The sequence below is a fragment of the Trichechus manatus genome, unplaced genomic scaffold (genome assembly GCF_000243295.1).
Source record: "Trichechus manatus latirostris isolate Lorelei unplaced genomic scaffold, TriManLat1.0 scaffold00113, whole genome shotgun sequence".
NCBI classification, from domain to species: Eukaryota; Metazoa; Chordata; class Mammalia; order Sirenia; family Trichechidae; genus Trichechus; species Trichechus manatus.
Window position 1 is genome coordinate 5,837,180 of NW_004444049.1, and position 22,415 is coordinate 5,859,594.

The window sequence follows — 22,415 nt, forward strand, 5'->3', positions numbered from 1 at the left end:
GCCGGGCTCTCTCCGGGCTGCGGATCCAGCGGCGCGGACACCCGGCGCCCGCCTCTTCAACCCCGCCCCAGCCCGACCAGATTGGCCCTCAGTGGCGTCCCGTCCCGCCCCTGCCTAGTTCTCATTGGACTTCGCGGAATGGCGGTTCACCGGGCGCTCCGGGGGCGGGTCTCCGGCGCAGGGGCGGGAGGCGGAGCCAGGACTCGGCGGGAGTTCCCGAGCTTCATCCGCAGGTTGCCCAAACCTGGGCCTGACGAGCCCTCGGGCGGCGTCGGGGCAGGAGGGCCGACTGGGTGTCCCCAGGCTTTCCTGGCCGTGACTCTCGGCAGCCTCCGCTTCCTCAGCTCTCAAACAGGGCTAGTACCTCTCAGAGTGAGGGAACGATGGAGGGAGAAAATGGATGCAAGCTTGAAACCACGCAAAAGCGAGTCACCATGGACAGCGCTGGCCTCACCATCTATCAGCCCGTCCAGTTCTAGGACTAATTTCTATTAGTTTTGGTACCTGTTGGCAAGATTCAAGCTCTTAAAGAGGGCTTCGACCGATTCTTCCTGGTTCAGTCACTGCCGAGGAAGCGACACTGGAACAGACTCGAATTTTTCTTTTTTTTAATTTGGGTGAACTGGAACCACAACCGGAATGGGAAAAATTACCGGTGGAAGCCCTGCTAGAAACTTAATCTCCTTCGTAGAAAACAAGGGCAGCAGTACACGTTGCATAGCAACCAAATCCCTTGCCCCTCCGATTTTGCTCAGAGTCGACACAGCAGTGCCTCACTCAAAGATGGCAACCAAGCCTCATTGAATGTGTGTCGCTCTCCTCAGTCCTGGCAATAATCCATTATCATGCATCAGGCTGCTGAAAGGGCTCACTATGCCTCTTCCGAGTATCATTCCAAGTCTTTGACCCATAATTTTTCCCATTCTGGTTATGGTTCCAGATTACCCAAATTTTAAAAATTTGGGTCTGTTCCAGTTTTGTTTCATTGGCCTTGGCTGAAGTGGTTCAAACCTGTTCTAAGCCCTGCTCCTAAACTCAAGATCTAATATTATTCCCTTCCTTGCTAACCTTCAGCCCTGATTGTGAGGATGGTGCTTGTTCTTTGGAATTACTGTATCCCTCCCAGGATAACTTCAGCCTGTTCTCCAGCCTTGCTTCCACCTCCCCTCTCAGCTGATTGAAGGGCTGGCCCCCCCCACTCTAAGTTGGCATCTCTCCGCCTTTCTCATAGGCTTCCTTCCATCCCCACCCCCGATTCTACCAGCTGACACTATCTTGCCTTCCAACTCCCATCCTGTATCATACCTCCTGCAAAGTCCCCCAGGACCCCTGGTGGCACAGTGGTTAAAGTGCTTGGCTGCTAACTGAGAAGCTGGCAGTATGAACTCACCAGCTGCTCCAAGGGAGAAAGATGTGGCAGTCTGCTTCCATAAGGATTACAGCCTTGGAAACCCTGTGGGGCAGTTCTACTCTGTCCAATAGGGTCGTTATGATGGCACACAACAAATCTGCTGTAGCTTTTGCATTTCTTTTCTAGTCCTTATTCAACCAAGGATCATGTGCTTTACTCCCTCTACTCCCATCCTACTTCCGTGTAAACACGAGGACAGGCACTGTGCTGTGCTCCTAACACAATCCCCAGCCATGCAGTTAACTTAGCTTTTTTACTGAATCAAACAGCTCAGGCCATGGCCTTTCAGTAGGTAACAATGCTTTCAGACTGTTCGAGAAAACTCCAATGCTTCAGGGAGCCCATAACCATTTGATGCAAACCTTTATTTAAAAAAAAGTTTAGGAACTTCAAAACACACACTCAAGTGAGATATGTAACAAAATCTGCTAAGCAAACTGTCAATTCATTCACTTTGGGTAACTCACTTTTGTGCATGTAAGCATGTTATCAGTAGGGACCAATCACTGGAGAAAGACATCATGCTTGGCAAAGTAGAGGGTCAGCAAAAAAAGAGGGAAGACGCTCGATGCGATGGATTGACACAGCGGCTGCAACAATGGGCTCAAACATAGCAATGATTTTGAGGATGGTGCAGGACCAGACAAAGTTTTCTTCTGCTGTACATATGCTTGCTGAGTCAGAACTAAGTGCCATCTAGAAACAAACACACCCTGAACGTTGCAGTGCTGCACTGGGGTGGGTTAAAGCCCAGGCTGTGCTGCCAGCCTGTGGCCCAGCCTAGCGAGTGCGCAGCTACCACACGAGAGCGCTGCCCTTGTCGTTGTTAGGTGCCAACGAAGTTGGTTCCAACTCATAGCAACCCTATTAGCAACAGAATGAAATACTGCCTGGTCCCGTGCCATCCTCATAATCATTGCTATTTGTTTGAACCCATTGTTGCAGCCACTGTTATCAGTCCATTTCGTTGAGAGTCTTCCTCTTTTTTGCTACTGTATCAAGCTTGATGTCCTTCTCCAGGGACTGGTCCCTCCTGATAACACTCATTACTTGTGGACAAAGCTCCGTGTGTCCCATCGTGGTATCATGAAACTACGTCATTAATTTTAGGTGCTTTTTATCTTTCGTATTTATATAATAATCAGGCTTCTGGATCTGGTTAAGTATCTGATATTGCAAGTCAACTGTTATAAACCTGTCACCGCTTACAGCTATTTACCCAATTCTAGCAGCATTTTCTCCATTCAAACCAACCAAAATCCAGAAATAAACAGGATGTTGAAGTTGATTTTAACCCAAATTTTGTATTAATCAAAACAGCATCATTGCTCCTTATAGCAAGGAACTGTTCTAAACCTGAGTAACAAAATGAAAATAACATAACCAGTGTTGTCTGTTTTACATATTGGGGTTCAACAGAAATATCTGGGCAAAAAAAGCTGTACTTCAAAACGTTTAAAACCACTGTCCTAAGGAAGAAAGTTTTAGGATAAAGTGGACTTCCTTAACTGTCAGGGGGTGAGGCAATAAACCACCCAGCAGAGATCTCCGTGTAAAAATGTTTATTTGTACTAATGTTTAGAATACAAGAACTAGAGAAAAAAAAAAAAAGAACAAAACCAGGACCTCAACTCCAGAGCAACAGTAAATTAGTGCCTGCCTGTGGCCAAGGGAGGCGGCCACTTCAGGGTACCCTGGAATGGACTGCCCCCAACTACTTAATGTCAGTGCCACCAGGCAGAAAACTGAGGAACCAGGGCGTGAAGACCTTACCAGCTGCTAGCGAGCGTGCAAGGGAAGAAAGGGATGTCTACGTGGTGTCCCTGTGACTCAGCGCCAGGATGCACAGGGCAGGAGGCAGAGGCTTCCTCTTCAGCTAAGGGCAGGAGGCTGAATGCCCAGGTCCGGGAGAACAGAAGGGGGGTTTGGAGGTAGGCTTTTACAGCAAAGTTAAAAAACAGGCACATGACCCAACGTGTCTCCCTGCGGCCCGCAAGCTGCTGGCCTGGCCCCCTGATGCTTCCCCTCTCCCCACAAAATCAAAAGGAGTAAGGAGGGGAGGCAGGAAATTCTGGGGGTAGGGAATGCTTCAGTCACTAGACACCAGGTGAGCACAGGGGAGAATCAGGGTGAAGCTGCTACTCCCCCTGGGGTGGAATGGGGCAGGGCAGAGCCAGGGGTGACCAAGGGCGCCCTGGCTTGGACAAAGGATCCTCTGTGGCAGGAACGGAGGGCCACGGCGGGCCCCTCTGGAGGGAGGTGGCGGTGAGGCCAAGCATCACAAAGGGCATGAAGCTCGCAAGCACTGCCTTAGCCTCTCAGTCACGCCCTCCTGGCACTCCTGGCAGAGGCCCTGGCCAGGCTCGCCTCAGGGGGAGGGAAAACCCCGGACACCAGAGTGGAGGCAGAGCCCAGAGAGAAGTGAGCTGCTCTCCCACTCTCTCTCTCGCAGGACACTGTGTGAACCCTGTGACAACCAGGGCCTGGGCCCAAGGCAAGCCGAGTGAATGCACTTCATGGAGAGCAGTGAGGAGCTGGGCCCGCAGGTGCACCTCGGGCAGTGCGCTGCTCCTTTCTCCCTGAGGACCTGGGGCCAGAGGCGGTCAGAGCGGCCACCCCAGCTTGCTGCTGCCAAAAGCAGGTTGGCATGACCACCCCAAGGTTCTCTGGACTTGTGAAAGATTGGGGGGGGGGGATGGGTACGAGAAACGAGAGAGGAGAGAAACAGCCCTAGACGTGTGGGGGAGCAGGGAGTGGCCACATCAAGAGGAGTTCTGGTTCTGGTAGATGGAAGCTTTCTCCTTCAACAGGTCCAGACACAAGTGGCAGCTCCAACTTCCTGCAGAAAAGAATAATGGGGTTAGGATGGGTCCCCTACAATCCCAATCTGCTGTCCTTCCTCTCCCTACAACCCCCCTGCCTAGAAGCAAGATCAACTACACGTGGGATAGGAGATGCTCTGCAGCAGCAAGGTATCATGGCTACTCTGGGCTGGGCGGAACCTCAGATCTTCAAATATCATAAAAAAGTACTTCTCTGAGGAAGAAAGAAACCATCAGTCTCCTGTAGGACAATTTCAGACAAATGCCCAACCTTCTTGGACCCCTTAAATCACAATCTCTGGGAACAGGAGAAGGGCTGGACAAATGTAATCTTCTAAAGTGCCCAGCTCTAGACTCATATGATTACAGAAGGACCAGACTTTGTTCCCATGGCCCCAAAGGTTGGAATAAAGACCATGAAGGGAGGTGCCAGAGAAACCAATTCTGATTTCAGATCAGCTAGGGCTTTCTGTGACCACCAGTGACAGAGAGGTGGGCTCCCTGCCATCACTGAGGGGTCTGAGCAGGGGCTGAGGGCTGACTGGAGGACCAGGAGGTGGGCTATGATGATCCCACCTGTGAGGACCTGAGCTAGTTTCATACAAAACCAGGAAATAATTATCCCCGAAAGAAAAATAGCCAGTTCATACCTTGTTTATTAACATTTACTAGGGATGGATTCTTTCACGCTTTTTTTCTGATACAAAATTAGCCCTCGATACCTTGAAATTAACTACAAGCATAATAGCACACATATGTATCCGTACATTATTCTGGGGGAAAAGATCCATAGCTCTTATCAGATTTTCAGAGGTATGTGTAAGAGGGCCCAAAGAAGAGGAGGAGTGACCCATCTAGGCTCCAGGTTCCAGTCCCTTCTAGAAGGGAGAGGAAATGCACACTCAAAAATCTGTCAAGTTCAGACAGCTGATACCAAAGCTTCACCTCAGCCAAGCTACTGAGTCTTCTGGACTGGCTGGGGAAGAACACCTCCTTCCGGGTGACTGCTCTTTGCTTAAGGTCTGTTTTCTCTTGGACTGTTCGCAAATACACCTGGCGTAATGCGCAAACACTGAACTGCTTAAGCTGAAATGCTGGAAAATATTCTGAACTGAGCCAAGACGAAGTCCTTCCTTCCTGATCTGGGAGAATAAATAACTGATAACATTAAGGACACAAACCTCAGTATGTACTGTATGGGTGACTTTCCACACTACTAATAACGTAATTGTTCTGAGTAAGAGATCCAGACAACTTACCTTCAGGAGGCTCAGACATGGACGGGGTAAGACAGTACATGTGGTAGCCACGATCGCAGTCGTCACAGAAAAGCAGCTGGTCCTGGAAGGCAAGATGGAAGAGTGGGTCTGAATGGCTGCTGGGCCTCAGTTAGGGTACTACTGGAGGTGGGTAGGACAAAGGCTTCTGTAGATACTGCTACTGCTTCCAAGAGGGACAGGGTAGGTGGAAGGTCAGAATAGATGGGTAGGATACCACTTCTGTTCATCTCCACCCCAGACCAAGTCATCATCATCTCTTACCTGGATCCCACAAGAGCCTCCTAACTGAACTCATGAATTCCGCTCTTGTCCCCTGCTATCTATTCTCCACAGAGCAACCCAAGTTACCTTTTTAAAACCTAAGACAGAAGGGCCTCTCCCCTGATTAACACCCTTCAACAGTTTCCCACTGTACTTAGCATGGAGACCAAGGCTCCCAGATCTGGTGGTGCCCACCCCTCCGATCTCACCTCCCACCATGCTCTCTCACTCAGGAAGGCTCTAGCGGCCACACTGGCCTCCTCAACACACCAGACCTGTCCACCTCACGGCCTCTGCACCTGCAGCTCCTTCTGTGGGAACCCTCTGCCTTGAAACCTTCTTGGACTGGCTCCTTGTATCATCCAAAATCTCAACGCAAATCTCACCGCCTCAGAAAAGCCATCCCTGACCCTCAAATCTACACTGGCTATCCAGTTATTCTGTCACATCACTCATCTCATTTTCTTCACAGTACTCACAACCACCTCACTCATTTCCCCACGTATTACTTCTTCCTACAAGAATACAAGTTCCCCAGAAGCAGGGACCTTGATTGTCAAACCTTTAGTATCTTCAGTGCCTAGAACTGTGCCTGACGCATATTAGGTACTTGATAAGCACCTGCCCGACAAATCAGAGTTCTGACTGTGATGCTGGGGGAGGGGACGTGCTGAAGGAACCTTGCTCCCTTTTTTAGATATAAAAAAAAAGTGCACTTTAGTGGGAACCGCGAAAGCAGAGCGGAGCTGAGAAGGAGCCGCGCTGGGGGGGAGCGGGCTCACGCACGTCGTTCTCGGAGGTGCCACAGATGTTGCAGCACTTGCACTCGATGCACTGCCAGCGGTAGGTCTTCACTGCCGCCATCATCACGGGCGTGAACTGAAGGCAGGACGGGTGCCCTGCGGAGGGGAGGGAGTGACACAGGCAGCCGAAGTGGGCAAAGAAGAGCAGCGCCCACTGCCTCTAGCTACATCTCTACCAGGGAGAACATGGCAAACTGGGTGGCTGTGACGGCCAGTGGAAGGCGACAGACAAAGAGGCCATAGGGGGCTGTGCGCTGTAGCAGCCCTCTCCCCGAGGGTGGAGGTACCTGAGCGGCCACAGTCAGAACAGGACACCAGCTCCTCGGGTTGTCCCGTCTTCTTGTTGATCTTCGAGTCCCCCAAGCAGAAGTCACAGTAGTTGTTGGGCAGGGCCAATCCATCAGGACCTTTCTTGGCTACAGGGAGAAAGAGAAGAGCTTGGGTGAAGCCCGCTGGAGCCTGTGGGCCCGCTTGAGCCTGGGGGCCCGCTCAACACCCCTGCGAGGAAGAATTTTCCTAACCAGGCCCACTCCAGCTCGCCCACCACCTCCTACATCTCAGCTTACATTTCTGCTCCTCAGACCTCTGGGAAACTGGGGTAGGTGGCTGGGAGTCTTCCTTGTCTTCACCCTCCTCCTCAGCCAAGTGGGAGTGGGCATAGTGGTAACTGAGGCCTGGTCGGTTCTTGTAACGTTTTCCACAAACTGACGGGGGAGAAAATTGCCAAGAGAAAGGTGTTAGGCTCTGAAAGTGCCACATCTTACCCCTGCAATGCTCCCAGTGAGGCAGAGGGCAACCACCCCCACCAACTATCAGCTCTGTCTCGGGACAGGCATTTAGTGACAGCCCCTCCCTTGAGCCAGGAGCATCAGGGCCCAGTGCTCTCCAGCTTCTGGGACGCTTCTCCCTCCTAAACCCCAGTCCCATGGGCACCACTGTTTCCTCTACATGGGCTTTTTGGAAGTCTTAGCCTTTGCCCCATCACCCCTTGCCCAGGTCAGGAAAGGGAAGGGAATTTCTATAGTCCTACAATTTAGCAGGAAAAGGGAAAGGTAAGGAAGAGACTCTAAGCTTCTCTACCCTCGGTAAACGTGGGAGGTGCATGCTACCCCAGATGCACACAGAGCCCATATTGGCCAAATGTGGATAAAGCAGTGGGGGTGGTGGTGGGGAGGGTCCCTTGAAGAGAACCTATCAACAGAGTCTGCCAGGGAATTTGGCCTCCAAAGAAACTCACACACACTCCCAAATCAGTGCCCAGCCCAGCCTCTGCCACTGGCAAGGAAAGCAGATGCCCACGAGGCATCCTGTAACCTTGGACAGCATTACTGAGGGCAAGGGGCCAGCAGGGAAGGAATGGGGAGAGAGGATGAGAGGAAGCAGGGGGTGGTGGGATGGTGGTCAACATCAGCTGAGCACCAACTGTCTGTTTGGGGGAAGGAGAGGCAGAGGGGTCTGTTTGTAACAGGCGCCTCAGGATGCTTTTGAAGCCACCCCAGGCGGTGGGCCCGAGCTGCCCTAGGAGCAAGTCTGTGGGAGACAAGCAGTGGTAACGGTAGCTTTCAGGACTTTGAGGAGCGTTCCACCACGCCAATTCCCATGCCATCACAGAATTTTTCAACTAGCATCACAGGAAGTGAGCAAGGCAGAAGGAACAAGGGAGGAGGGAAAAGGGATAGGAAAATCAAAAGTCTGAAAAGTTGAGAGAGCTACCTCTCTGGGGCGCTTTCGAGGTATGCTTTTGTTTGAAACTATCTGAAAGACAGAAAGAAAAGTCATGAGAGGAAGGCCTGGACACACTTGAGACAGGAGCGGCAGCAGCAGGAAAGCCGAGCAAACCAGAGAGAAAGCCCAGCGGCGATGGTGCTCCCAGGGTAGAGGGACAGAAGTGGGGCGAGCCAGAGAGGAAAGGGGAGAACAAACATTCAACAACTCAGTGTTGGACCCGTGGGGCCCTGGCTTGATGGGGGCCAGCACACCTGGATGCCGTCTATTGAAGAGGCCAACCTGCATGCTGAAGGGACCCCGACCCGCGCATCCCCCGCCAGAGGGAAGCAGAGCGCTCACCCCAGCATGCAGGTCCCACCCGTCCTGTGGCAGAGGCAGGGCCTCCCAGGGGTCTCAGTGGGAGCCAGTCAGCAGCAGGACAAGCGTCCAGGTTTGTTTTTACCACAACCCTCCCTGCTCTCATATTCTGAGCAGGAGCTGGGTCCAAGGCAAGGACCCCCACCCTCTGTGAGGCACTCACTGTCACAGGCATAGGGCTTGTCCCGGTCCTCCAGGATGGAAGCGTCCAGCTTCTTACGGGCACTGCTCACACCTTTACCCTACCAAAGACAGCAAACAGATGCCCTTATTAAGGTGTCTGGGCCTGAGGAGTTAAATCTCTCCTGTAGGTGGCTGCTAATCTCACTCAACAGGGAAAAAAGGCAACCACAAGAAATAAAATGGTGGGACTCCCCAGGACCCCACCTCAGGCTACAGGCAGCCCCCGGCCCCTCACCTTGGCTTTCCCCTTGCCACGACGCTTGGGGGTGTCTTCTTCATAATCCTCATCATCAAGATCATCCAGGAAGTCATCTGGTTCTAGGATCCGCTGAGTGGACGGGAGGAGTAGGACAGGCAGGAATAATGTGCGTTCAGAAGCTCCCCCATGATGGACTTGGCCAAGGCCGCCCAGATCTCCTGTCTCCTGGCCCCGCCCACTCCAGCCTCCATCCACACTACTGCCCTTCAAGCACCCTCCAAATGCTCTGGGCCTCTCTTCACACAGCTCCCTAGCCTGGAATGTCTTTCCCACCATCTCCAAGTGGCCAAGGCAATGCCAGGTTTTCATAAAGCTTTCCCTAAGACCCACGGAGACATCCCCTCTCCTATCTGAACTGCCGTTAACACATGATCGGGTCCCCTTCCGAAATCTCATTTCCTTGATTTAAATTAGATCTTTGCTGCTTCGTTTTTGTGTGATCTTGTAGCAAGTTTCTGAACTGCTCTGCCTTAACCCGTCTGTGAAATGGGGACGACAGTACCTACCTCATAAGGCTGTTGTATAGATTGAAGGAGAAAATGCATGGTAAAGCCTGTAGCACAGTGCCTGACATATTTTTAACTCTTCTTATTTTTATGTATGGATTTATCTTTCCTGTTGGCAGGGACCAGGTCTGTTTCACTTACGTGATCCCAGGCACCAAAAAGGTTTTGTGACAAAAAAGGATGAATGAGTAAGAGCGTGCACTGAGAAGGAAAAGAGCAGGAAAGCCTGGGACGGCAAAAGAGAAGCCAGTCAGTACCAGTGCTAACTGAGGAACAAGGCAGGAACAGCACTCCAGGGGTAGGCCCACTGGCCCACAGCTTCTGCTCCAGCATTCTGATTACCGGGTGGCCCCTAACGGACAGGAGGCTGCTTTCCACCAAAGCTCCCTTTGCTATAAGGGTTAAGCTTGTACCTTCCGTGCTCGACTGTTCGTCACAGGAAACTCGCCCAGGCTGTCATCGTCAACTCGGGGATCTGGGGCGCCCCGCTTCTCCAGCGGGTCGGTGCGCAACAGAGCCTCTAAACTGCTGCCGTCCTGAGAGATCAGGCCTTCCTTCTTCAGGGTCTGGTCTGTGTCTGCAAGCCAGGTCAGGCGGCAGTGAGGCTCAGAGGGGCTGAAAGCAGACTGCTTGGAATCCACAGAGTACTGAGCTAACCAAAGGCCAGTCACTGTCTTCTGCTCTCTGGCTGCCCAGGAGCCAAGAGACCCCAGTTCACACAGCGCAGTTACCTGTCTGTCTCCCCTACTAGACTGAGTTAATTAAAGGAGGAATCATATCTTATTCATTTTAGTATCTTTAGGATCTAGCACTGGGCCTGGTACATACCAGGTGAATAGCAGGTCTCTTACCATGCAGCATGGAGGTGTGTGCCTTACCTGGTTTAATAGATGGGAAGGAAAGTCGTGGATCTTCTGGGGGGTGGGCTCGTCGCTTCTTCCGCCAGCGCCGGGCTGGGTAGGAATACAGCTGCCCAGAAGCCAACCCTACGGGAGGAAGAAAGAGAAGTCAAGCCTTAATCCAAGTCTAGAAAATAACACTAAAGCACTGTCTAGACTAGCAGGCCCCCCTTGAGTTCTAGAGTAAGGGAGAAGTATGGAGATTGAGGGTCTGGGGCAGGGGTAGGGTAGCTAGTGGGAAAGAAAAATAGATGTGAGCTTAGGGATCTCTCTGGAAGCCCAATGATCAGCAGAGCAGACAACAAAGATGCTGGTGTGAACCTGTCTGTCTCGCTCTCCCCGGGCTTCCAATCCCGGGAGACCATATTCATCGATGTGGAAAGCAGCAGGGAAACCTCTCACTGGCTCACTGCCTATACTGAGGACACCCCTTCCTACTCATGCACCTGATCCCCCTTCTCCCGAGTCTGGACCCTCACCTGGACCTCGGTGTCGCTTTTCCATCCAGATATAACAGTTGCTCTGGGCTACGCCAGTCTGGGAGTCCAAGAAAGGCAGGCGCACGCTGCGCTCAGCACAGAGGCGGGCGTTGTAATTGTGGCACTGCTCCATGGCATCTTTGTAGTACTGCTCCCCAAGGCTGCAGGAAAGACACAAACCAGAGCGGTTTGTGTGTTGAGGGGGGTATGCTGAGTATTCCCCTCCCTTACCATCTGCTTCTCTAGAAGGCTCGAGGGACTGGGAGACTGTCTCCTCAGTGTTATTTGCCTCCATTTCTGCCTCACGGGACACCAAGCCCCTTCACTAAGCCATCAGAAGAGAGCATGCTTTACAGACAGATTATAGTCCGGGACACGCGATTTCACCATGCGTCTAATCGGATGGAAGGCTAAACCCGTAACGAGCGAAAGAAACTAACGTTCATTCCAGGAGCCTCTCAGGGATCCAGCCTTGCACTATGTAAAATGTTATTTCTCTTAACACTCATGAAGGAGGAAGCAGATGTTAGATCCTTCTTATAAATGTGGAAACAAGTTCAACAAGGTATGAGGGACATTAAACTATATTTATAATTTATATTTAAAAATACATTACAGTACATCCATACAATGAAATTCTACTGTATTTCAAATACAATAAATAAATAAACCAATAAAAGCCATAAATAAAAGAAGGAAGCCCCTCAGGGACTGGTTTTGAACAATATCCAAGACAACTAGAAAACAAAAGCAAAGCAGAGTGCTGAGAAATGTTATAGGGTGCTGCGAAACTGCAGGTCCCCAAGGAGAAAAACTGGGTGATGAGGGGACTTTTACCTACCTGCTTTTCTGTATCATTTGAATTTTGAGCTGGGTATTTAGCCAACTCATAATTAATTCTAGATGCTGATTTTACAGTCGGTGGAAGACATCTGCAGATCCCCGAACTTCCTGAAGCCTATTTTTTTATTGAGTGCTATTACTGATAGGCGGCTGGCTTGCTCTCAGGTCCATCTTCGGCCCCTCCCCATTCCCACACCACCAAATTATACGCGGAAGAATCTTCTTGGACTCAAAAGGCTCAACCTGAAATCTGAATCAAGGGCAAATCTTTAAGTGCTTTAAAGGCTAGAAAACCATACAGTACCAGGCACGATCTGGTCATAAGCAGCATGTATATGGCGCAATCTTGCTCTCAGCCTTCAGGGTTTAACAAGTATTTTGGTGCTGCAGCTTACACTAACTGCAACAATTCATATTCACATCTGATCAACCTTAAAATAAACAAACAGAAGGAAGAAGTGGGTTCTTTCCCGGTTGTATCCCCAGTACCCTTGAAGATATCTGGTACATAGTCAGACTTGACTTGGTTTGGCTACAAGTCACCACCTGAGTGTGGACATTTAGTCAACCCATGTGGATCTGGGGTTCAGCCTACATAGACTGGGGAAGCTGGACTAGATAAGTCCTGACGTATCAGAATTCTCTGCCAGGGAGATCCCTGGCATGAGGAGCTTGACAGAGTAAGTCTCTGTTGCTTATGGTCATAATCCGAACTATTCTAATAAATCCTGCTCCGGAATCCGCTGCGGACTTTCAGTGAGCTGCCGTGATAGGAGAAGACTGCACAGCTTGGCGTGCTCCCAGCAACTGAAAGAGACACACACCGCACAGAGAGGTGGTGGGAACAGTACAGCCTGGCTTGATTCAATGAGCTGTAATTACTGTAATTTGAGGCAGGAACAAATCTTGTGTTGGACAGTAGAGACGGGAGAGGCTCACATTTGCTTGCCTTTAGGAGGCAGCCATGTCCTCACTACACAGAGGAAAACTGGACAAACAAGGCTGAGCGTAGCAGCTCCTTTGTTTCTGCTGATGGGAATTGATACTGACACTTGGAAGCCAAACGGAAGGAAGAGCCAGACTAGCTGAGGGCTGCAAAGTCAAGAGCAAGGAGGCTAGAAGCAGTTTGGGGGAATGGATGAGAGATGTTCTGTAAAAGCTCTTGGGAGTTAAGTGGCATTTCAGAAGGCAGACAAACTGTTGTGGTGGGTGAGAGGACTGGGAATGAAGCATTCAAGGGGGGAGGCCTGATGAGGACTGAGCAAGAGAGGAGAGAGAGCACTTAAGAACTCAAGGCTCCTGTAGCAACAAATTCCAATAAAATATTATCCTCCAGATCCTGTTGTCTAACTCAGAAGGCTTCAAAACCAGTTAGCAGCCACAGCTATTTTACACTACTATCTTACCACCAGTCACTCCTTAGAAACTCTATGTGGCAGTTCTACTCTGTCCTATAGGGTCACTATGACTCGGAATCGACTCGACGGCAACGGGTTTGGTTTTACTCTGGAAGGAGCCCTGGTGGCATAGTAGTTAAAGCACCTGACTGCTAACTGAAAGGTTGGCAGATAGAACCCACCAGCAGCTCCGCAGGACAAAGATGTGGCAGTCTGTTTCCATAAAGAAACCTCATGGGGCAGCTCTACTCTGTTCTACAGGGTTACTATGAGTCGGAACTGACTCGCCAGCAACAGGTTTTTATCTTACTCCGGTAAAGCCCCTTAGAGACGGTTTCACTTCTGACCCCACATTTGGGAGGGACAGACAATTCAAAAATAGGAGAATTCTTCTGCCAGGACAAGATGTAAGTCAGAAAGTAAGATGTCCTGACCTCAGTGTATAACCTCAGCTGTCAGAAGACAGGCAAACCATGATCAAAAGAAGCACCAGAAAAGCAGCTCTTTCCAGGGTGAAAATGGCACAGGCAGAATGGAAGCCCCTTCTTAAAGAGAAAGTTCTGCCTGGAATGTGTTAATTGTGGTCCAGAGTTCTCTGCAGCTCGAATTGAGGAGGAGATAATTGGTTTCAGCAACCAGGGGCTGTTGACTCTCCCAATCTCCACAGTTCTTTAAAGAAAATGGGAAGTCATGCTGTATTTAAAACGGGCAAGGCACCCCTTACCAACTACCTGCTATTTCCCTGAAGAAAGTCTTCTAGCATGAAGACCCTCATTATGCATAACTCTCAAAACCTAGGCAAGCCTGATGTGTCCCCAGCACAGGAAAGTTCTCAAGGTGGCAGCCTTCTTTTTCAGGAAGCGTGAAACTGGTGTAAAATCTCCCCTCACAGTAGGATGTGGGGAGTGAACCACGGGAAGAGCAGGGGAAACAAAGAACTTCTGAGTCAGGAAGGATAACTATATAAATGGTAGATCAACACTGTCGTTTCTAAATTGAGGAAAATGTCAGCCTGAGGAGACAGCAGAGGGGAAACTGGAGTGGGCGGATCAGAGAGAAAGATAATGGTGCTGGGAGGAGCGGTGGCTGAAAGAGGCAGCAGGATAGAGCAGAAAGCAAGTTAAAAAAAAAAAAAAAAGAACCACAAGAGAAGGCACTTAGCTTAATGGAAGTGGGAAAGCTTTCTCAAAGAAAAGGCTCCAGGCAGGAGGGAGAAGCAATGTACCCTTATAAAAGGCTCTGGGGAAGAGACAGATGAGAAGCTGTGATGCCCTTAGAACAGTCCTCAAACCTTCACATTTTCAGCCAGTCAAAACCCAAAAGCCATGGCTGGACAGCTACCTCTTAATTTTCTTCCGCCTGCACTAAGCCCAATTTATCCATTAAAAAAAACATGCCCTATTGGCCAATGAGAGAGCCCTGTGGCGCAAACGGTTAAGCGCTTGGCTACTAACGGAAAGGTTGATGCTTTGAACCCACCCAACGGCTCTGCGGGAGAAAGACCTGGCGATCTGCTCCCCTAACGATTACCCGTCACATGGGGTCGCTATGAGTGGGAATCGACTGGACTGGCACCTAACAACAACGTGGCCCAAGAGGCATTAAGCCATTTCAAAACTCACACGGATCCTTCTTCTGGGAGGAGCTGAGGTCAAACCAAGTCCCAAAGCATCTTTAAGCTCACAGGAAGCGGCTAACAAGGCATTCTCCGTTTTCCCGACACCTGTAACTTTTAACTTCGCTTGAAATCTGCCCAGCACAACGGTATCGTCTAGTATGAGGAACGTAGACCTAGATGTCACTTTAGGCTACATGAAGCTGTCTGGACCGCTTCCGTCCAGTCCCCGATGTTTTGACGGCTGGGACGGGCCGGCACAAAGGCCCGCTGCTCTTAAGTGCTTTCTTTTCTGGATCTGCTTCTCCACCAATTCTTCCCAAGAAGAGTCTAAGTCTGGGGTCCCTGACACGGAGCCTCCCGAAGTCACAGGCTATTGGAACGCTCGGCCCCGCAGCCCTTTCCCACCGAGTCTCCGAGCCTGTTGCTCCGGGCCGGCTGCGGCGAAACGGTCGGCCCGGCCGGGCCCGGCTCCTCCGACGGAGGCGTCTCGGAAGGGGGCCTGGGACGGTGCGTCTTTCGTAGGCGGCAAGGGCGCCATACTCGGGGTGTCGTAACCCCTAAGGGAGCGCTCAGGCCGCCAGCCTCACAGGGAGGGCCCGGCCGCGGCTCCCGCCTGCCCCCTCCGGGCCTCCACAAGTTTCCAAAGAAGCGCAACGTCTCCTCTGGAGTCTCCTGTTGCCCTCCCCACTAGGAGTCGCACCACGGCCTTCCCGGGCCTGGCTCTCCCTTCGCCTCGTTCCCTTCCCGCACCGCCCCTACTCCCAGGGCCCTTACAAGACCTCCCGGTCTAGGAGAGAAAGAAACGACCACTCACAGCTTCACTACATTTTCCACCACAGCCGCCATCTTCCCTGCTCCTCTCCCTCAGGCCGGGAGGCCCAGGAGCCCACAGAGCGCAGGCGCCGAGCCCGCACAGGGGAGCGCGTTTCCTCGTCTCTCCGCGCAGGCGCCGCCCGGGCGCGCGCGCTGGAGAGCGAGCGATAGAGAATAACCTCCGAGCCAGCTCGTCGGCGTTGGGCAGGAAAGGTGCGAGGGAGACCAAGGGAGCCCGACGCGCAGGCGCGATCGGGACCGGGCGCGCGCCCCGCTGCACTTGTTCAAGTCCCGCCTCTTCCATTTGGAGGAGCGGAAGGAGGGAGGAAAGATCTGCCTCATCCAGAAATGAGAAAGCGAAGTGTTGGCGAAGACAGTGGGTGTTCCAGAAATGGTCTGGATGGAGCGCATGCTTCTTGCTACCTAACCTACCGTTAACCACGCGGTTAACCCTTATGCCTTTACTCATAGGTGGGGATTGGTGGGTAAGGAAGGTGAGAGTGGTGTGCAGCCCACTTGTGCCTATTTTAGGGAAGAGGAAGGGGAGAGGAGGGCGACAAAAGTTACCGTATGTTCCTGCTACCAAACCTACCCACCGAACTGCACTGAATATGTGGCTGTGGGAACCAAGGAGTGGAAGTGGGAAGTGCAGCCTCTTGCATTCGCAACTAATGACCCTTTTGCAAAACGTTTGTTTCCTGTTCCTGCGTCTATGGTTTAGAGCCTTAAATGGTTGAGGGCCACTACTAAGCTGAAAGGTTGGCTATTCAGACCCACCTGGAAGCACCTTGAAAGTCAGGCTCGGCGATCTGCTTCCAAAAGGTCACAGCCTTGAAAACCCTATGGAGCAGAGCTCTCTGCACACATAAGGTCGCCAGAGTGGGAATCAACTCCAGGGCATCTAACACTAACAGGGCCCAAGGAAGGAATGCTTCCACCAGGGGCACAATAAGGATTTCTCTATATTAGTAGCTCAGACTGTCAAGAAGGAGCCCTGGTGGTGCAGCAGTTAAGAGCTGGGCTGCTAACCCGAAGGTTGGCGGTTCAAAGCCACTAGCCGCTTTTCAGGAGAAAAATGTGGCAGTCTTGCTTCTGTAATGATTACAGCCTTGGAAACCCTAGGAGGCAGTTCTACTCTGTCCTATGGGGTCACTTTGAGTAAGAATCTACTCGACAGCATGGGTTTGGTTTTAAGACTGTTTTTAAAAAATTTTTTTTAATTTATTTTTTCCCATGGTTTTAAGAGTGTTAATGGGTGATTTTGTGCACCCCATGCCACTGGGCAACAGAGTAAAAAGAGGATCCCACTATTGGCTGATCCAACCGAATGCCAACATTTTCTAACAATATCATTAATATCGCACACAAGTAAAATTTTGCTGAAGATCATTCAAAAGGAGTTGCAGCAGTGCATCAACAAGAAACTGCCAGAAATTCAAGCTGGATTCAGAAGAGGATGTGGAATGAGGGATATCATTGCTGATGTCAAATGGATCTTGGTTGAAAGCAGAGAATACCAGAAAGATGTTTATTTGTGCTTTATTGACAATGCAAAGGCATTCGACTGTGTGGATCATAACAAATATGGATAGCATTGCAAAGGGTGGGAATTCCAGAACACTCAATTGTGTGCTCATGAGAGCCTGTACATAGATCAAGAGGCAGCCATTCAAACAGAACAAGGGGATACTGCGTTGTTTAAAGTCAGGAAAGGTGTGTGTCACGGTCGTATCCTTTTATCATACTTATTCAATCTGTATGCTGAGCAAATAATCCAAGAAGCTGAACTATATGAAGAAGAATGTGGCATCAGGATTGGAGGAAGACTCATTAACAACCTGCGTTATGCACATGACACAACTTGTTTTGCTGAAAGTGAAGAGGACTTGAAGCCCTTACTGATGAAGATCAAAGACTACAGCCTTCAGTATGGATTACACCTCAACATAAAGAAAACAAAAATCCTCACAACGGGACCAATAAGCAACGTCATGATAAACGGAGAAAAGATTGAACTTGTCAAGGATTTCATTTTGCTTGGATGCACAGTTAACACCCATGGAAGCAGCAGTCAAGAAATCAGATGACGCATTGCATTGGGCAAATCTGCTGGAAAAAACCACTTTAAAGTACTGAAAAGCAAAGATGTCACCTTGAAGACTAAGGTGTGCCTGACCCAAGCCATGGTATTTTGAATGGCTTCATAATGCATGCAAAAGCTGGACAACAACAAAAGAAAGAAGATCGAAGAATTGATGCCTTTGAATTATGGTGTTGGCAAAGAATATTGAATATACATACCATGGACTGCCAAAAGAATGAACAAATCTGTCTTGGAAGAAGTACAGCCAGCATGCTTCTTAGAGGCAAGGATGGTGAGACTACATCTCACATACTTTGGACATGTTATCAGAAGGGCATCATGCTTGGTAAAGTAGAGGGTCAGTGAAAAAGAGGAAGACCCTTAACGAGATGGATTGACACAGTGGCTGCAACAATGGGCTCAAGCATAACAACAATCGTGAGGATGGCGCAGGATCAGGTGGCGTTTTGTTCTGTTGTGCATGGGGTCGCTATGAGTCTGGACCAACTGGATGGCACCTAACGGCAACAACAATAACAGCAACAACTGTTGGCTGGGGTGATTGATTCTAATTATCAAAGGGATTGCTATTACCCGGTGAGGGCAGGGAGGCATATATGTGAAACCCAGGGAATACCTGGGGAACCTCTTCTTAACTACTACATTCAGGGGTGAAAGCTCAGGAGAGACAGGCTCTTGGTTAGGTATTTAAGTTCAACCCTCCCACTGAAGACAAACTAAAAAAAAACAGAGGAAATGGGGGGGAAAAAGCTTTTTAAAGCATTGAAAAGCTAATAATACTGTAAAGAATTACTAGGCCAACATTTCGGAGGCTAAAACCCAGAGAGGTAAGCCCAGCTTTCAAAGCAGTTTGCCCTGAGGGCATTTTCTAATCTGGAAGTTGTTGAAATTTACCTACTGTCTGGTGGTCTTTGGGGAGAGGGACAAAAATCCAAACCCAGAGCCTGTCCAAGGTAGGACATCAGATCCCCAGTCCCCTCCCAGACACATACACACTTAAGTTGGGACTCCACTTCCATGGACTTTGCAGCCCAGGGTCACGTTACCTGGGTGGTCCAAAATGAGGTCTGGGACACATCACCTGGTAAAGAACCCTGACCAGCCAAGATGCTGGCTGAAGGCAAAGGGAACATGTTCTGGGCCACGGAGGAGGGAAGTTATTCATACCAGCTCCAGCTTCCTTGTAGAAAAAGTGTAGCTTCTACATGTGGTTTCTTTTTGCCGTGTCAAATATATTTTTTTATGTATTTTCGTCCTCCACCCTTCTCCCTTGCCCTCACTCTCGAATATAGAGTATGTTGGTGGTAAGGAATTTTAGAATTACTTAACCGTTACGCCACCATGGCTCCTTAGGCTGCGTATATAAGGAACCCTGGTGGCACAATGGTTAAGTGCTCGGCTGCTGACCAAAAGGTTTGAACCCACTCAGTGGGTCCATGGGAGAAAGACCTGGCAATCTGCTTTCATAAAGATTACAGCCTAGGAAACCCTATGAGGCAGCTCAACTCTGTCACATCAGGTCACTCTGAGTCAAAAATCGACTCAACAGCACCTAACAACATTTGTATGTATTCTTTAAGAGTAAATTCCAGAATAAGGACATGCATGGAAGTTGGATATCCCAAACATGGACCTTAGAGACACTGGTAATTGTTCTGGCTGGCCAACAACTTTTCTTCCTATTTTGGGGACATGGCACCTGCACCCCATTATACAAGCTGAAGAGGGACAGTCCTTTTTCTCCCTACCCCTGGCTACCTTGGAGTAAGCTGGTAGCCCAAGTTCTGTTAGTGCTTCAGGCCCCCTCCCTAGTTCTTTCTCCACCCCATGTGGCAACTCCGAGTAGTTGCCAGGGCCTTTTGGCTGGTGCCTGATGGAAGGTGGGTCTGGAGAGGTCCCAGGGGACCCAGGACAGGCATGTCCTCCTTCCGTGGCTACTCTGGCTGCAGCTAGTTGCAGGGTGAGGTGCTGCCTTCAGGCTGGGTGCAGCTCTAAGGAAGTGTCCTTGTCTTTCCCTCCCAAGGCAGAAGGGAACAAACACCCAAGCAATGAAGAGGAGCCTGCAGGCAAAAGGTGCTAGGCCTTCAGCTCCCCCACCCTTTGCCTTCACAAAATTTACCAGGACACCGAGGCACCGGAGCAAATGACAGAGAGGAACCACTACGTGGCAGGAAGTCCATGGACCTTGGAGTCTGACCTGGTGAGACTGTTTTCGCACATGTAAAATGGAGCTACTGATACCCACGTCCCAGGCTTGTTGACAAGACTAGAGCTCACTATTCAAACATGGTTGTAGTGTGTGACTTGGGGCTCAGGAAGGGCTGGACTCTGAAGCTGGGAAAGTGGTTCGAGTCAGCTTAGAGCAGTTTTGCTTGCAAGGCTGAAGCTGAGCCAGTGGGGAGCTGCCAAAGGATTTAAAGCAGGAGAGAAGCCCGGTCAGACTAGGTTTTGGAGAGGCACCACCCAGGCCAGTGCAGAGAGGACCGGAGATCAAAGAGGAGGAAGGCGCTGTAGACATAAGGAAGACAGCTGGGAAGTCGGCTGGGCTTGGTGTCCAGAGGCCAGTGAGGCCTCGCTGTCATTTCTCAGGCTTGGCTCAGAATCACATCTGATCACCCTTATGTGCCCCGACACCACCGCACTGGTCCCAGCCATTCCTGATCACACTGTTTTTGTAGTGTTCACCATTGTTGGAAATCATCTTACTTGTTTACAGAGGTATTCTTCTCCTCCCACACTGGAATGTCAGCTCCAAGAGAGCAGGGATGGAGTCTGTCTTGTGCCCCAGCACCTGGAGCCACACCTGGCACATGGGATGCTCAGCAAACAGCTGTGGCTCCAGCTGGTGGGCAGCACGGCCAAGTCTGTCCCCTCCTCCCACGCGCCCCCAGCCCTCTGACACCGGGGAATCTCCCTGGGAGTCCCCTGCACAGGCCTTCTGCTTAGTTTTACCCTTGGGTGTCCTCCAACAGACCCCAGCTGCCTGGGCAGGACCGGCTCACACCAGTGCTTGGCCACCGCCTGCCAACACCCAACTACCGTGCGAACAGCCACAGTTGGGCACTTGGTCTGTGCCTGCTCTGTCCTCACTACAGGTGGGAATCAGGTACCATCTTCCTAAGGCCAGGGCCTGCCCCCCTCCAAAGGCCTCTGGGACCAGGGTCCCCCCCAGGGTGAGCTCACAGCACACAGAGAGCGGCCCAGCTTCAGAAGGAAACCCAAGACAGGCGGGACGAGGTGCAGGAGCACAGCCACCAGCAGCAGCAAGTTTTATTGCAACCAGACTCCCCCAGTTGTGTGGGAGGGGACTCAGCAGGACACCTTCATAAAGTCACTGCTGCGACGCCCCCAGCCCAGGACGTGAAGCCAAAGGTCTTGAACCTCCACCTGGCTGAACCCTGCCCTCCTCCACCCTCCCAGTCAGGGCATGCGACAGGGAGGTGAGAAGGGGCGTCCTCTTCAGCAGAGCCTTCACCCAAGGGGTCTGAGGGAAGGAGGAGCCATTGGTGGGGGCCTCGGGGCTCTTTGGGCCGACGCCTCCTGCCCGTGTCCTTGGTGGGCTGTTCGGGGGAAGCCATGTGGGCACTCTGCCCACAGGGTGAGGATGGAAGGAGAGACAGAGGCTAAAAGGGAGAAACCACAGCCACAACCACACAGGTGGGACCTGGGGTCTGCCTCCTAGGCCAGGGCTGTGTCCACACACTGCCCCGCATCTGCCCAGCCTGGCCGTGGGTGCTACGTGGGGATCTGCATGCCGTCCAGGTCCTGGTCCATGATCTGGAGCACGTCGTCCAGGATGGAGGGCCCCAGGTCCACATGTAGGGAGAGCAGGGAGCTGGCATGGGACAGGAAGGGCTCCTCGGCCCCGGACTGGGGGGTCAGCCCGTTGCGGGCAGGGCCAGCCTCCAGAGTCCTCCAGATGTCCACATCCCCTGGCTCCTGCGGGGAGGGCTGGGGGGAGTGCTGAGGGGTCTCCAGGTGCAGCCGAGGGGGTTTGGGTGGGGCCTGGGCGGGGGGCAGGGTGAGGGCCTGGGGCCCCCCGATGACAGGGAGGGAGATGGCATTCTTGAGCAGCGGGGACGGCCCGTCGGGGAGCTCCCGCCTGCACACTGTGGCCGTGCGTGTGAACTGGAAGGGGAGGTCCAAGGTGCCGTCCTCCTCAGGCCCCTCGACCGCTGTTCCCGGCAGGAGGTGGAACTTGCCCTGCAGGAAGGAGATGTCCCCGAACATGTCACTGCCACCACCGCTGCCGATGTGAATGGTGTGGCGGAAGTCCCCCAGCGGCGGACTGATCATGTCCGAGGACAGCAGGTCCCGCAGCTTCTCCTTCTTGCCCTTGCGGCTGCCGCGCTTCAGGTAGATGGGCACCTTGGTGGACATCGTGACCTCACCACCCCGGCCTGCTGCCGAGACCACAGCCTCACGCTGCCCCCTCACCACGCTCAACTGGAACACCACCTCCAGAAGGCGGTTTCCGGTGCCAGAACTTGCCAAAGGGACTAGGGTGTGGGGCCTGACCAGAGTTGGTCCAAGGAATTAGCCAGAGGAAGGTTGGAGATCAACAATGAAGTCAGAGAGCTGAGATGACAAAAGTCACCTTCTCCCCAAAGGGCTGAAAGCTTGTTTCTGGAAAGTGGAAACAGAAAGGCGGA

The 22,415-nt window shown here is 51.5% G+C and overlaps 2 protein-coding genes across 9 annotated transcripts; both read right to left on the reverse strand.

Annotated features, from left to right (window-relative positions):
* Nucleotides 1-2,799: 2,799 nt before the first annotated feature.
* On the reverse strand, nt 2,800-15,765 carry DPF2 (double PHD fingers 2). 8 transcript variants are annotated; one of them, XM_023738216.1, is made up of 12 exons: nt 15,661-15,765; nt 10,989-11,149; nt 10,489-10,596; nt 10,024-10,187; nt 9,081-9,173; nt 8,826-8,904; nt 8,291-8,332; nt 7,144-7,281; nt 6,865-6,993; nt 6,561-6,673; nt 5,493-5,574; nt 2,800-4,250 (listed from the first exon to the last, which is right to left on the reverse strand). In XM_023738216.1, exons 1-12 carry the CDS (start codon nt 15,690-15,692, stop codon nt 4,174-4,176), a joined length of 1,218 nt encoding a protein of 405 aa, XP_023593984.1. In that variant the 5' UTR covers nt 15,693-15,765; the 3' UTR covers nt 2,800-4,173. The 8 variants fall into 8 exon arrangements, with proteins under 8 accessions (XP_023593984.1, XP_023593980.1, XP_023593981.1 ...); XM_023738212.1 differs by lacking the exon at nt 8,291-8,332 and adding an exon at nt 11,830-12,262 and having other exon boundaries at nt 2,801-4,250; nt 14,851-15,711; XM_023738213.1 differs by lacking the exon at nt 8,291-8,332 and adding an exon at nt 11,830-12,262 and having other exon boundaries at nt 2,801-4,250; nt 15,661-15,700.
* Nucleotides 15,766-21,485: 5,720 nt separating this feature from the next.
* On the reverse strand, nt 21,486-22,152 carry LOC101341004 (cdc42 effector protein 2). Its single transcript, XM_004383738.2, has one exon. It carries the CDS (start codon nt 22,141-22,143, stop codon nt 21,499-21,501), a length of 645 nt encoding a protein of 214 aa, XP_004383795.1. The 5' UTR covers nt 22,144-22,152; the 3' UTR covers nt 21,486-21,498.
* Between the last annotated feature and the right edge of the window lie 263 nt (nt 22,153-22,415).

Excerpts from the sequence above, each read along its gene's own strand:
- LOC101341004 (XM_004383738.2), bottom strand. The coding sequence starts at position 22,143 with ATGTCCACCAAGGTGCCCATCTACCTGAAGCGCGGCAGCCGCAAGGGC.
- DPF2 (XM_023738210.1), bottom strand. The coding sequence starts at position 11,283 with ATGGAGGCAAATAACACTGAGGAGACAGTCTCCCAGTCCCTCGAGCCT. Across the intron at positions 10,188-10,488 it reads CTTCCCATCTATTAAACCAG|ACACAGACCAGACCCTGAAG; the intron begins GTAAGGCACACA and ends CCTGGCTTGCAG. Across the intron at positions 4,251-5,492 it reads CATGTCTGAGCCTCCTGAAG|GAAGTTGGAGCTGCCACTTG; the intron begins GTAAGTTGTCTG and ends TCTTTTCTGCAG.